Source organism: Salvelinus alpinus, chromosome 11, assembly GCF_045679555.1.
Source record: "Salvelinus alpinus chromosome 11, SLU_Salpinus.1, whole genome shotgun sequence".
NCBI lineage: Eukaryota > Metazoa > Chordata > Actinopteri > Salmoniformes > Salmonidae > Salvelinus > Salvelinus alpinus.
This window is the reverse complement of record NC_092096.1, coordinates 73,079,051-73,095,369: the sequence shown is the minus strand read 5'-3', so window position 1 is coordinate 73,095,369 and position 16,319 is coordinate 73,079,051. Positions and strand designations below refer to the sequence as shown.

Below are 16,319 nucleotides of genomic sequence, written 5' to 3'. Positions count from 1 at the left end.
TTAAGCTGTTTTTCAATCTCAAGGCCATCAGATTGTTAAACAGCCACCACTAGCACCGAGAAGTGACTGCCTACCTACAGACTTGATATCATTGGCCACTTTAATAAATGGATCACTAGTCACTTTAATGACACTTTAAGAATGTTTACATATCTCGCTTTCTCATCTCATATAAACTCAGCAAAAAAAGAAACGTCCTCTCACTGTCAACTGCGTTTATTTTCAGCAAACTTAACATGTGTAAATATTTGTATGAACATAAGATTCAACAACTCAGACATAAACTGAACAAGTTCCACAGACATGACTAACAGAAATTGAATAATGTGTCCCTGAACAAAGGGGGGGTCCAAATCAAAGGTAACCGCCACACCAGATACTGACTATCAGCTGCATTAAGTACTGCAGTGCATCTCCTCCTCATGGACTGCACCAGATTTGCCCGTTCTTGCTGTGAGATGTTACCCCACTCTTCCACCAAGGCACCTGCAAGTTACCGGACATTTCTATGGGGAATGGCCCTAGCCCTCACCCTCCGATCCAACAGGTCCCAGACGTGCTCAATGGGATTGAAATCCGGGCTCTTCGCTGGCCATGGCATAACACTGACATTCCTGTCTTGCAGGAAATCACGCACATAACGAGCAGTATGGCTTGTGGCATTGTCATGCTGGAGGGTCATGTCATGATGAGCCTGCAGGAAGGGTACCACATGAGGGAGGAGGATGTCTTCCCTGTAATGCACAGCGTTGAGATTGCCTGCAATGACAACAAGCTCAGTCCGATGATGCTGTGACAGACCGCCCCAGACCATGACGGACCCTCCACCTCCACCTCGATCCCGCTCCAGAGTACAGGCCTTGGTGTAACGCTCATTCCTTTTACAATAAATGCGAATCCAACCATCACCCCTGGTGAGACAAAACCGCGACTCGTCAGTGAAGAGCACTTTTTGCCAGTCCTGTCTGGTCCAGCGACGGTGGGTTTGTGCCCATAGGCGATGTTGTTGCCGGTGATGTCTGGTGAGGACCTGCCTTACAACAGGTCTACAAGCCCTCAGTCCAGCCTCTCTCAGCCCATTGCGGACAGTCTGAGCACTGATGGAGGGATTGTGCGTTCCTGGTGTAACTCGGGCAGTTGTTGTTGCCATCCTGTACCTGTCCCGCAGGTGTGATGTTCAGATGTACCGATCCTGTGCAGGTGTTATTACACATGGTCTGCCACTGCATGGACGATCAGCTGTACATCCTGTCTCCCTCTAGAACTGTCTTAGGCGTCTCACAGTACCGGACATTGACATTTATTGCCCTGGCCACATCTGCAGTCCTCATGCCTTTTTGCAGCATGCCTAAGGCACGTTCACGCAGATGAGCAGGGACCCTGGGCATCTTTCTTTGCGTGGCCATGCGGTCATGGGTGAACAGGAAGTTCAGGAGGGGGCGGAGCACGCACCCTTGTGGGGCCCCAGTGTTGAGGATCAGCGTGGCGGAGGTTTCGTTGCCTACCTTCACCACTTGGGGTCGGCCCGCTATGTGGCTGGCTTTTCCTTTATAATCCATGATTGCCTGGAGTCCTCGCCACTTACGTCTCGTTTCTGAACCTTTGAATTGTGACTCTACTTTGTCCCTGTAATGTGGTTTCCCTCCTTCGTTGCCTTAGGAAGGTCATAGCTGGCCTGTTTGTACACGTCCATGTTCCCAGTCACCTTTCCATGGTAAAATGTGGTGGTTCGCGCTTGGCGCGTATGCTGTCATCTGTACACGGTTTTTGCTTTGGATAAATTGTACTCGTCACAGTGGGAACAACATCTTCTATGCGCTTCCTGATGAACCAAGTCAGTGTATATGTCGATACTATTCTGAGGCGACCCGGAACATTTTCTAGTCTGCTTGATGAAAATAATCTTGAAGCATAGATTCCGGTTGGTCAGACCAATGTTGAACAGTCCTTACGAAGGGAACATCCTTTTTAAGTTTCTGCCTATAATTCGAGAGGAGCAGAATGGAGGCATGATCTGATTTGTCGAATGTAGGGCGGCAGAGGGCCATGTAACCGTCCCATAAGGGAGAGTAGTCCGTGTAGCACAGGAGATGTTGATAGAATATCGGTAGCATTTTCCTCAGATTTCCTTTATTAAAGTCTCCACCTACAATAAATGTGGTTTCTCTGGAAGGAGATCCTCGGCCTGAGCTCGTCTACTTTATTGTCCAGGGACTGACCGTTAGAGTAATATACTTGGAAGCGGTGGATGGTAGTCTGATTAGGACCCCAGTCCTTCTACCTCCGGCGTCGGCGTTTTGGTGCATCCCCCCGGGGTGAATAGAGCTGCCTCGGGAAGTTCAAACAACGGATCCAGGTCAGGGAAGTCAAATTTCTGCTCGGATTTATGTTGAATGACCGCCGGAGTAATCATTTAAAAAAAAAAGTTCTGAGTAAATCATTTAAGAAATAACAAAAAAATTACAAAATACTGCGAAGTTGGCTAGGAACAGGGCGATCGTGTTTGTTGGCACCATCTAGAAAGATCTAGCAAGATAGCACACACACACACACACACACACACACACACACACACACACACACACACACACACACACACACACACACACACACACACACACACACACACACACACACACACACACACACACACACACACACACACACACACCTCTGACTGACCACTCCTCCACTGCAGGGCATCAGCTCTCACTGTCTGTCTGTGAGTAGCACTGGGCTCTCTGCCTGTCAGATGGATTTACCGCTAACATTACACCCATACCAATACATTAGCAGCTAGCAATAGCTTTAGCATTACATTACACCCATACCAATACATTAGCAGCTAGCAATAGCTTTAGCATTACGTTACACCCATACCAATACATTAGCAGCTAGCAATAGCTTTAGCATTACATTACACCCATACCAATACATTAGCAGCTAGCAATAGCTTTAGCATTACATTACACCCATACCAATACATTAGCAGCTAGCAATAGCTTTAGCATTACGTTACACCCATACCAATACATTAGCAGCTAGCAATAGCTTTAGCATTACGTTACACCCATACCAATACATTAGCAGCTAGCAATAGCTTTAGCATTACATTACACCCATACCAATACATTAGCAGCTAGCAATAGCTTTAGCATTACGTTACTCCATTACTGTTATTTAACCCTGTGTTCATGTCAGTAATACTGTTATTTAACCCTGTGTTTGTCAGTAATACTGTTATTTAACCCTGTGTTGATGTTATTTAATCGTGTCTAACCAGGTATTGAAGAGCCCCTGGTTGTGAAGAGAAGAAAGACTCTTAAACCTGGGTTCCTCCACTCACCCTGGAAGAGTGCCTACGTACAACAACACCACATAGAGAGCAACTGGAGGACTGGGGATATCACCTCACCTAAGGTATTATATAGAGAGGACTGGAGATATCACCTCACCTAAGGTATTATATAGAGAGGACTGGGGATATCACCTCACCTAAGGTATTATATAGAGAGGACTGGGAGATATCACCTCACCTAAGGTATTATATAGAGAGGACTAGGGATATCACATCACCTAAGGTATTATATAGAGAGGACTGGGGATATCACCTCACCTAAGGTATTATATAGAGAGGACTGGGGATATCACCTCACCTAAGGTATTATATAGAGAGGACTGGGGATATCACCTCACCTAAGGTATTATATAGAGAGGACTGGGGATATCACATCACCTAAGGTATTATATAGAGAGGACTGGGGATATCACCTCACCTAAGGTATTATATAGAGAGGACTGGGGATATCACCTCACCTAAGGTATTATATAGAGAGGACTGGGGATATCACCTCACCTAAGGTATTATATAGAGAGGACTGGGGATATCACCTCACCTAAGGTATTATATAGAGAGGACTAGGGATATCACATCACCTAAGGTATTATATAGAGAGGACTGGGGATATCACCTCACCTAAGGTATTATATAGAGAGGACTGGGGATATCACCTCACCTAAGGTATTATATAGAGAGGACTGGGGATATCACCTCACCTAAGGTATTATATAGAGAGGACTGGGGATATCACCTCACCTAAGGTATTATATAGAGAGGACTAGGGATATCACATCACCTAAGGTATTATATAGAGAGGACTGGGGATATCACCTCACCTAAGGTATTATATAGAGAGGACTGGGGATATCACCTCACCTAAGGTATTATATAGAGAGGACTGGGGATATCACCTCACCTAAGGTATTATATAGAGAGGACTGGAGATATCACCTCACCTAAGGTATTATATAGAGAGGACTGGAGATATCACCTCACCTAAGGTATTATATAGAGAGGACTGGAGATATCACCTCACCTAAGGTATTATATAGAGAGGACTTGGAGATATCACCTCACCTAAGGTATTATATAGAGAGGACTTGGAGATATCACCTCACCTAAGGTATTATATAGAGAGGACTGAGATATCACCTCACCTAATGTATTATATAGAGAGGACTGGAGATATCACCTCACCTAAGGTATTATATAGAGAGGACTGGAGATATCACCTCACCTAAGGTATTATATAGAGAGGACTGGAGATATCACCTCACCTAAGGTATTATATAGAGAGGACTGGAGATATCACCTCACCTAAGGTATTATATAGAGAGGACTGGGGATATCTCCTCACCTAAGGTATTATATAGAGAGGACTGGGGATATCACCTCACCTAAGGTATTATATAGAGAGGACTTGGAGATATCACCTCACCTAAGGTATTATATAGAGAGGACTGGGGATATCACCTCACCTAAGGTATTATATAGAGAGGACTGGGGATATCACCTCACCTAAGGTATTATATAGAGAGGACTTGGAGATATCACCTCACCTAAGGTATTATATAGAGAGGACTTGGAGATATCACCTCACCTAAGGTATTATATAGAGAGGACTGGAGATATCACCTCACCTAATGTATTATATAGAGAGGACTGGGGATATCACCTCACCTAAGGTATTATATAGAGAGGACTGGGGATATCACCTCACCTAAGGTATTATATAGAGAGGACTGGGGATATCACCTCACCTAAGGTATTATATAGAGAGGACTTGGAGATATCACCTCACCTAAGGTATTATATAGAGAGGACTGGAGATATCACCTCACCTAAGGTATTATATAGAGGAGTGGAGATATCACCTCACCTAAGGTATTATATAGAGAGGACTGGAGATATCCCCTCACCTAAGGTATTATATAGAGAGGACTGGGGATATCACATCACCTAAGGTATTATATAGAGGAGTGGAGATATCACCTCACCTAAGGTATTATATAGAGAGGACTTGGAGATATCACCTCACCTAAGGTATTATATAGAGAGGACTGGGAGATATCACCTCACCTAAGGTATTATATAGAGAGGACTAGGGATATCACATCACCTAAGGTATTATATAGAGAGGACTGGGGATATCACCTCACCTAAGGTATTATATAGAGAGGACTGGGGATATCACCTCACCTAAGGTATTATATAGAGAGGACTGGGGATATCACCTCACCTAAGGTATTATATAGAGAGGACTGGGGATATCACCTCACCTAAGGTATTATATAGAGAGGACTAGGGATATCACATCACCTAAGGTATTATATAGAGAGGACTGGGGATATCACCTCACCTAAGGTATTATATAGAGAGGACTGGAGATATCACCTCACCTAAGGTATTATATAGAGAGGACTGGGGATATCACCTCACCTAAGGTATTATATAGAGAGGACTGGGGATATCACCTCACCTAAGGTATTATATAGAGAGGACTGGGGATATCACCTCACCTAAGGTATTATATAGAGAGGACTGGGGATATCACATCACCTAAGGTATTATATAGAGAGGACTAGAGATATCACCTCACCTAAGGTATTATATAGAGAGGACTGGGGATATCACCTCACCTAAGGTATTATATAGAGAGGACTGGGGATATCACCTCACCTAAGGTATTATATAGAGAGGACTGGGGATATCACCTCACCTAAGGTATTATATAGAGAGGACTGGGGATATCACCTCACCTAAGGTATTATATAGAGAGGACTGGAGATATCACCTCACCTAAGGTATTATATAGAGAGGACTGGAGATATCACCTCACCTAAGGTATTATATAGAGAGGACTTGGAGATATCACCTCACCTAAGGTATTATATAGAGAGGACTTGGAGATATCACCTCACCTAAGGTATTATATAGAGAGGACTGGAGATATCACCTCACCTAATGTATTATATAGAGAGGACTGGAGATATCACCTCACCTAAGGTATTATATAGAGAGGACTGGAGATATCACCTCACCTAAGGTATTATATAGAGAGGACTGGAGATATCACCTCACCTAAGGTATTATATAGAGAGGACTGGAGATATCACCTCACCTAAGGTATTATATAGAGAGGACTGGAGATATCACCTCACCTAAGGTATTATATAGAGAGGACTGGGGATATCTCCTCACCTAAGGTATTATATAGAGAGGACTGGGGATATCACCTCACCTAAGGTATTATATAGAGAGGACTTGGAGATATCACCTCACCTAAGGTATTATATAGAGAGGACTGGGGATATCACCTCACCTAAGGTATTATATAGAGAGGACTGGGGATATCACCTCACCTAAGGTATTATATAGAGAGGACTTGGAGATATCACCTCACCTAAGGTATTATATAGAGAGGACTTGGAGATATCACCTCACCTAAGGTATTATATAGAGAGGACTGGAGATATCACCTCACCTAATGTATTATATAGAGAGGACTGGGGATATCACCTCACCTAAGGTATTATATAGAGAGGACTGGGGATATCACCTCACCTAAGGTATTATATAGAGAGGACTGGGGATATCACCTCACCTAAGGTATTATATAGAGAGGACTTGGAGATATCACCTCACCTAAGGTATTATATAGAGAGGACTGGAGATATCACCTCACCTAAGGTATTATATAGAGGAGTGGAGATATCACCTCACCTAAGGTATTATATAGAGAGGACTGGAGATATCACCTCACCTAAGGTATTATATAGAGAGGACTGGGGATATCACATCACCTAAGGTATTATATAGAGGAGTGGAGATATCACCTCACCTAAGGTATTATATAGAGAGGACTGGGAGATATCACCTCACCTAAGGTATTATATAGAGAGGACTAGGGATATCACATCACCTAAGGTATTATATAGAGAGGACTGGGGATATCACCTCACCTAAGGTATTATATAGAGAGGACTGGGGATATCACCTCACCTAAGGTATTATATAGAGAGGACTGGGGATATCACCTCACCTAAGGTATTATATAGAGAGGACTGGGGATATCACCTCACCTAAGGTATTATATAGAGAGGACTAGGGATATCACATCACCTAAGGTATTATATAGAGAGGACTGGGGATATCACCTCACCTAAGGTATTATATAGAGAGGACTGGGGATATCACCTCACCTAAGGTATTATATAGAGAGGACTGGGGATATCACCTCACCTAAGGTATTATATAGAGAGGACTGGAGATATCACCTCACCTAAGGTATTATATAGAGAGGACTGGGGATATCACCTCACCTAAGGTATTATATAGAGAGGACTGGGGATATCACCTCACCTAAGGTATTATATAGAGAGGACTGGGGATATCACCTCACCTAAGGTATTATATAGAGAGGACTGGGGATATCACATCACCTAAGGTATTATATAGAGAGGACTAGAGATATCACCTCACCTAAGGTATTATATAGAGAGGACTGGAGATATCACCTCACCTAAGGTATTATATAGAGAGGACTGGGGATATCACCTCACCTAAGGTATTATATAGAGAGGACTGGAGATATCACCTCACCTAAGGTATTATATAGAGAGGACTGGAGATATCACCTCACCTAAGGTATTATATAGAGGAGTGGAGATATCACCTCACCTAAGGTATTATATAGAGAGGACTTGGAGATATCACCTCACCTAAGGTATTATATAGAGAGGACTGGGGATATCACCTAAGGTATTATATAGAGAGGACTGGGGATATCACCTAAGGTATTATATAGAGAGGACTGGGGATATCACCTCACCTAAGGTATTATATAGAGAGGACTGGGGATATCACCTCACCTAAGGTATTATATAGAGAGGACTTGGAGATATCACCTCACCTAAGGTATTATATAGAGAGGACTGGGGATATCACCTCACCTAAGGTATTATATAGAGAGGACTGGGGATATCACCTCACCTAAGGTATTATATAGAGAGGACTTGGAGATATCACCTCACCTAAGGTATTATATAGAGAGGACTTGGAGATATCACCTCACCTAAGGTATTATATAGAGAGGACTGGAGATATCACCTCACCTAATGTATTATATAGAGAGGACTGGGGATATCACCTCACCTAAGGTATTATATAGAGAGGACTGGGGATATCACCTCACCTAAGGTATTATATAGAGAGGACTGGGGATATCACCTCACCTAAGGTATTATATAGAGAGGACTTGGAGATATCACCTCACCTAAGGTATTATATAGAGAGGACTGGAGATATCACCTCACCTAAGGTATTATATAGAGGAGTGGAGATATCACCTCACCTAAGGTATTATATAGAGAGGACTGGAGATATCACCTCACCTAAGGTATTATATAGAGAGGACTGGGGATATCACATCACCTAAGGTATTATATAGAGGAGTGGAGATATCACCTCACCTAAGGTATTATATAGAGAGGACTGGGAGATATCACCTCACCTAAGGTATTATATAGAGAGGACTAGGGATATCACCTCACCTAAGGTATTATATAGAGAGGACTGGGGATATCACCTCACCTAAGGTATTATATAGAGAGGACTGGGGATATCACCTCACCTAAGGTATTATATAGAGAGGACTGGGGATATCACCTCACCTAAGGTATTATATAGAGAGGACTGGGGATATCACCTCACCTAAGGTATTATATAGAGAGGACTAGGGATATCACATCACCTAAGGTATTATATAGAGAGGACTGGGGATATCACCTCACCTAAGGTATTATATAGAGAGGACTGGGGATATCACCTCACCTAAGGTATTATATAGAGAGGACTGGGGATATCACCTCACCTAAGGTATTATATAGAGAGGACTGGAGATATCACCTCACCTAAGGTATTATATAGAGAGGACTGGGGATATCACCTCACCTAAGGTATTATATAGAGAGGACTGGGGATATCACCTCACCTAAGGTATTATATAGAGAGGACTGGGGATATCACCTCACCTAAGGTATTATATAGAGAGGACTGGGGATATCACATCACCTAAGGTATTATATAGAGAGGACTAGAGATATCACCTCACCTAAGGTATTATATAGAGAGGACTGGAGATATCACCTCACCTAAGGTATTATATAGAGAGGACTGGGGATATCACCTCACCTAAGGTATTATATAGAGAGGACTGGAGATATCACCTCACCTAAGGTATTATATAGAGAGGACTGGAGATATCACCTCACCTAAGGTATTATATAGAGGAGTGGAGATATCACCTCACCTAAGGTATTATATAGAGAGGACTTGGAGATATCACCTCACCTAAGGTATTATATAGAGAGGACTGGGGATATCACCTAAGGTATTATATAGAGAGGACTGGGGATATCACCTAAGGTATTATATAGAGAGGACTGGGGATATCACCTCACCTAAGGTATTATATAGAGAGGACTAGGGATATCACCTCACCTAAGGTATTATATAGAGAGGACTAGAGATATCACCTAAGGTATTATATAGAGAGGACTAGAGATATCACCTAAGGTATTATATAGAGAGGACTGGGGATATCATCTCACCTAAGGTATTATATAGAGAGGACTAGAGATATCACCTAAGGTATTATATAGAGAGGACTGGGGATATCACCTCACCTAAGGTATTATATAGAGAGGACTGGGGATATCACCTCACCTAAGGTATTATATAGAAAGGACTAGAGATATCACCTCACCTAAGGTATTATATAGAGAGGACTGGGGATATCACCTCACCTAAGGTATTATATAGAGAGGACTGGGGATATCACCTCACCTAAGGTATTATATAGAGAGGACTGGGGATATCACCTCACCTAAGGTATTATATAGAGAGGACTGGAGATATCACCTCACCTAAGGTATTATATAGAGAGGACTGGAGATATCACCTCACCTAAGGTATTATATAGAGAGGACTAGGGATATCACCTCACCTAAGGTATTATATAGAGAGGACTGGAGATATCACCTCACCTAAGGTATTATATAGAGAGGACTGGAGATATCACCTCACCTAAGGTATTATATAGAGAGGACTGGGGATATCACCTCACCTAAGGTATTATATAGAGAGGACTGGGGATATCACCTCACCTAAGGTATTATATAGAGAGGACTGGGGATATCACCTCACCTAAGGTATTATATAGAGAGGACTGGGGATATCACCTCACCTAAGGTATTATATAGAGAGGACTGGGGATATCACCTCACCTAAGGTATTATATAGAGAGGACTGGGGATATCACCTAAGGTATTATATAGAGAGGACTGGGGATATCACCTCACCTAAGGTATTATATAGAGAGGACTGGAGATATCACCTCACCTAAGGTATTATATAGAGAGGACTGGGGATATCACCTCACCTAAGGTATTATATAGAGAGGACTGGAGATATCACCTCACCTAAGGTATTATATAGAGAGGACTAGGGATATCACCTCACCTAAGGTATTATATAGAGAGGACTGGAGATATCACCTCACCTAAGGTATTATATAGAGAGGACTGGAGATATCACCTCACCTAAGGTATTATATAGAGAGGACTGGGGATATCACCTCACCTAAGGTATTATATAGAGAGGACTGGGGATATCACCTCACCTAAGGTATTATATAGAGAGGACTGGGGATATCACCTCACCTAAGGTATTATATAGAGAGGACTGGGGATATCACCTCACCTAAGGTATTATATAGAGAGGACTGGGGATATCTCCTCACCTAAGGTATTATATAGAGAGGACTGGGGATATCACCTCACCTAAGGTATTATATAGAGAAGACTGGGGATATCACCTCACCTAAGGTATTATATAGAGAGGACTGGAGATATCACCTCACCTAAGGTATTATATAGAGAGGACTGGGGATATCACCTCACCTAAGGTATTATATAGAGAGGACTGGGGATATCACCTCACCTAAGGTATTATATAGAGAGGACTGGGGATATCACCTCACCTAAGGTATTATATAGAGAGGACTGGGGATATCATCTCACCTAAGGTATTATATAGAGAGGACTGGGGATATCACCTCACCTAAGGTATTATATAGAGAGGACTGGGGATATCACCTCACCTAAGGTATTATATAGAGAGGACTGGGGATATCACCTCACCTAAGGTATTATATAGAGAGGACTGGAGATATCACCTCACCTAAGGTATTATATAGAGAGGACTGGGGATATCACCTCACCTAAGGTATTATATAGAGAGGACTGGAGATATCACCTCACCTAAGGTATTATATAGAGAGGACTTGGAGATATCACCTCACCTAAGGTATTATATAGAGAGGACTGGAGATATCACCTCACCTAAGGTATTATATAGAGAGGACTGGAGATATCACCTCACCTAAGGTATTATATAGAGAGGACTGGGGATATCACCTCACCTAAGGTATTATATAGAGAGGACTGGGGATATCACCTCACCTAAGGTATTATATAGAGAGGACTGGGGATATCACATCACCTAAGGTATTATATAGAGAGGACTGGAGATATCACCTCACCTAAGGTATTATATAGAGAGGACTGGAGATATCACCTCACCTAAGGTATTATATAGAGAGGACTTGGAGATATCACCTCACCTAAGGTATTATATAGAGAGGACTGGGGATATCACCTCACCTAAGGTATTATATAGAGAGGACTGGGGATATCACCTAAGGTATTATATAGAGAGGACTGGGGATATCACCTCACCTAAGGTATTATATAGAGAGGACTGGGGATATCACCTCACCTAAGGTATTATATAGAGAGGACTAGAGATATCACCTAAGGTATTATATAGAGAGGACTAGAGATATCACCTAAGGTATTATATAGAGAGGACTGGGGATATCACCTCACCTAAGGTTATATATAGAGAGGACTAGAGATATCACCTAAGGTATTATATAGAGAGGACTGGGGATATCACCTCACCTAAGGTATTATATAGAGAGGACTGGGGATATCACCTCACCTATGGTATTATATAGAGAGGACTAGAGATATCACCTAAGGTATTATATAGAAAGGACTAGAGATATCACCTCACCTAAGGTATTATATAGAGAGGACTGGGGATATCACCTCACCTAAGGTATTATATAGAGAGGACTGGGGATATCACCTCACCTAAGGTATTATATAGAGAGGACTGGGGATATCACCTCACCTAAGGTATTATATAGAGAGGACTGGAGATATCACCTCACCTAAGGTATTATATAGAGAGGACTGGAGATATCACCTCACCTAAGGTATTATATAGAGAGGACTAGGGATATCACCTCACCTAAGGTATTATATAGAGAGGACTGGAGATATCACCTCACCTAAGGTATTATATAGAGAGGACTGGAGATATCACCTCACCTAAGGTATTATATAGAGAGGACTGGGGATATCACCTCACCTAAGGTATTATATAGAGAGGACTGGGATATCACCTCACCTAAGGTATTATATAGAGAGGACTGGGGATATCACCTCACCTAAGGTATTATATAGAGAGGACTGGGGATATCACCTCACCTAAGGTATTATATAGAGAGGACTGGGGATATCACCTCACCTAAGGTATTATATAGAGAGGACTGGGGATATCACATCACCTAAGGTATTATATAGAGAGGACTAGAGATATCACCTCACCTAAGGTATTATATAGAGAGGACTGGAGATATCACCTCACCTAAGGTATTATATAGAGAGGACTGGGGATATCACCTCACCTAAGGTATTATATAGAGAGGACTGGAGATATCACCTCACCTAAGGTTTTATATAGAGAGGACTGGAGATATCACCTCACCTAAGGTATTATATAGAGAGGACTGGGGATATCACCTAAGGTATTATATAGAGAGGACTGGGGATATCACCTCACCTAAGGTATTATATAGAGAGGACTAGAGATATCACCTAAGGTATTATATAGAGAGGACTAGAGATATCACCTAAGGTATTATATAGAGAGGACTAGGGATATCACCTCACCTAAGGTATTATATAGAGAGGACTAGAGATATCACCTAAGGTATTATATAGAGAGGACTGGAGATATCACCTCACCTAAGGTATTATATAGAGAGGACTGGAGATATCACCTCACCTAAGGTATTATATAGAGAGGACTAGGGATATCACCTCACCTAAGGTATTATATAGAGAGGACTGGAGATATCACCTCACCTAAGGTATTATATAGAGAGGACTGGAGATATCACCTCACCTAAGGTATTATATAGAGAGGACTGGGATATCACCTCACCTAAGGTATTATATAGAGAGGACTGGGGATATCACCTCACCTAAGGTATTATATAGAGAGGACTGGGGATATCACCTCACCTAAGGTATTATATAGAGAGGACTGGGGACATCACCTCACCTAAGGTATTATATAGAGAGGACTGGGGATATCACCTCACCTAAGGTATTATATAGAGAGGACTGGGGATATCACATCACCTAAGGTATTATATAGAGAGGACTAGAGATATCACCTCACCTAAGGTATTATATAGAGAGGACTGGAGATATCAGCTCACCTAAGGTATTATATAGAGAGGACTGGGGATATCACCTCACCTAAGGTATTATATAGAGAGGACTAGAGATATCACCTCACCTAAGGTATTATATAGAGAGGACTGGAGATATCACCTCACCTAAGGTATTATATAGAGAGGACTGGGGATATCACCTCACCTAATGTATTATATAGAGAGGACTGGAGATATCACCTCACCTAAGGTATTATATAGAGAGGACTAGAGATATCACCTAAGGTATTATATAGAGAGGACTAGAGATATCACCTAAGGTATTATATAGAGAGGACTGGGGATATCACCTCACCTAAGGTATTATATAGAGAGGACTTGGAGATATCACCTCACCTAAGGTATTATATAGAGAGGACTGGGGATATCACCTCACCTAAGGTATTATATAACATAGAGAGAGTAAATGTATTAAAAGTAAATAAAACTAAGTATTGAGACCCTTTGCTGTGAGTCTACATTGAGATCAGGTGCATCCTGTTTCCATGGATCATCCTTGAGATGTTTCTACAACTTGATTGGAGTCCACCTGTGGTAAATTCAATGGTTTGGACATGATTTGGAAAGGCACACACCTGCCTATATAAGGCCCCACAGTTGACATTGCATGTCAGAGCAAAAACAAAGCCATGAGGTCGAAGGAATTGTCCATAGAGTTCCGACACAGGATTGTGTCGAGGCACAGATCTGGGGAAGGGTACCAAAACATTTCTGCAGCATTGAAGGTCCCCAAGAACACAGTGGCCTCCATCATTCTTAAATGGAAGAAGTTTAGAACCACCAAGACTCTTCCTTGAGCTGGCTGCCCGGCCAAACTGAGCAATCGGGAGAATGGTCTTGGTCAGGGAGGTGACCAAGAACCCGATGGCTACTCTGACAGAGCTCCAGAGTTCCTCTGTGGAGATGGGAGAACCTTCCAGAAGGACAACCATCTCTGCAGCACTCCACCAATCAGGCCTTTATGGTAGAGTGGCCAGATGGAGGTATTATATAGAGAGGACTGGGGATATCACCTCACCTAATGTATTATATAGAGAGGACTGGGGATATCACCTCACCTAAGGTATTATATAGAGAGGACTGGGGATATCACCTCACCTAAGGTATTATATAGAGAGGACTGGGGATATCACCTAAGGTATTATATAGAGAGGACTGGGGATATCACCTAAGGTATTATATAGAGAGGACTAGAGATATCACCTAAGGTATTATATAGAGAGGACTGGGGATATCACCTCACCTAAGGTATTATATAGAGAGGACTGGGGATATCACCTCACCTAAGGTATTATATAGAGAGGACTGGGGATATCACCTCACCTAAGGTATTATATAGAGAGGACTGGAGATATCACCTCACCTAAGGTATTATATAGAGAGGACTGGAGATATCACCTCACCTAAGGTATTATATAGAGAGGACTAGGGATATCACCTCACCTAAGGTATTATATAGAGAGGACTGGAGATATCACCTCACCTAAGGTATTATATAGAGAGGACTGGAGATATCACCTCACCTAAGGTATTATATAGAGAGGACTGGGGATATCACCTCACCTAAGGTATTATATAGAGAGGACTGGGGATATCACCTCACCTAAGGTATTATATAGAGAGGACTGGGGATATCACCTCACCTAAGGTATTATATAGAGAGGACTGGGGATATCACCTCACCTAAGGTATTATATAGAGAGGACTGGGGATATCACCTCACCTAAGGTATTATATAGAGAGGACTGGGGATATCACCTAAGGTATTATATAGAGAGGACTGGGGATATCACCTCACCTAAGGTATTATATAGAGAGGACTGGGGATATCACCTCACCTAAGGTATTATATAGAGAGGACTAGAGATATCACCTAAGGTATTATATAGAGAGGACTAGAGATATCACCTAAGGTATTATATAGAGAGGACTGGGGATATCACCTCACCTAAGGTATTATATAGAGAGGACTAGAGATATCACCTATGGTATTATATAGAGAGGACTGGGGATATCACCTCACCTAAGGTATTATATAGAGAGGACTAGAGATATCACCTAAGGTATTATATAGAGAGGACTGGGGATATCACCTCACCTAAGGTATTATATAGAGAGGACTAGAGATATCACCTAAGGTATTATATAGAAAGGACTAGAGATATCACCTCACCTAAGGTATTATATAGAGAGGACTGGGGATATCACCTCACCTAAGGTATTATATAGAGAGGACTGGGGATATCACCTCACCTAAGGTATTATATAGAGAGGACTGGGGATATCACCTCACCTAAGGTATTATATAGAGAGGACTGGAGATATCAC

At 42.1% G+C, this 16,319-nt stretch overlaps 1 protein-coding gene across 2 annotated transcripts in view; it reads left to right on the top strand.

Annotated features, from left to right (window-relative positions):
* Positions 1-16,319, top strand: part of LOC139534770 (F-box/WD repeat-containing protein 7-like) — a 91,862-nt gene that overhangs the window by 38,060 nt on the left and 37,483 nt on the right. For both annotated transcript variants that reach the window (XM_071334200.1, XM_071334199.1), the window contains one exon: positions 3,284-3,420. In XM_071334200.1, the coding sequence (XP_071190301.1) occupies positions 3,284-3,420 (137 nt within the window). The remainder of the gene's footprint in view (positions 1-3,283; positions 3,421-16,319) is intronic.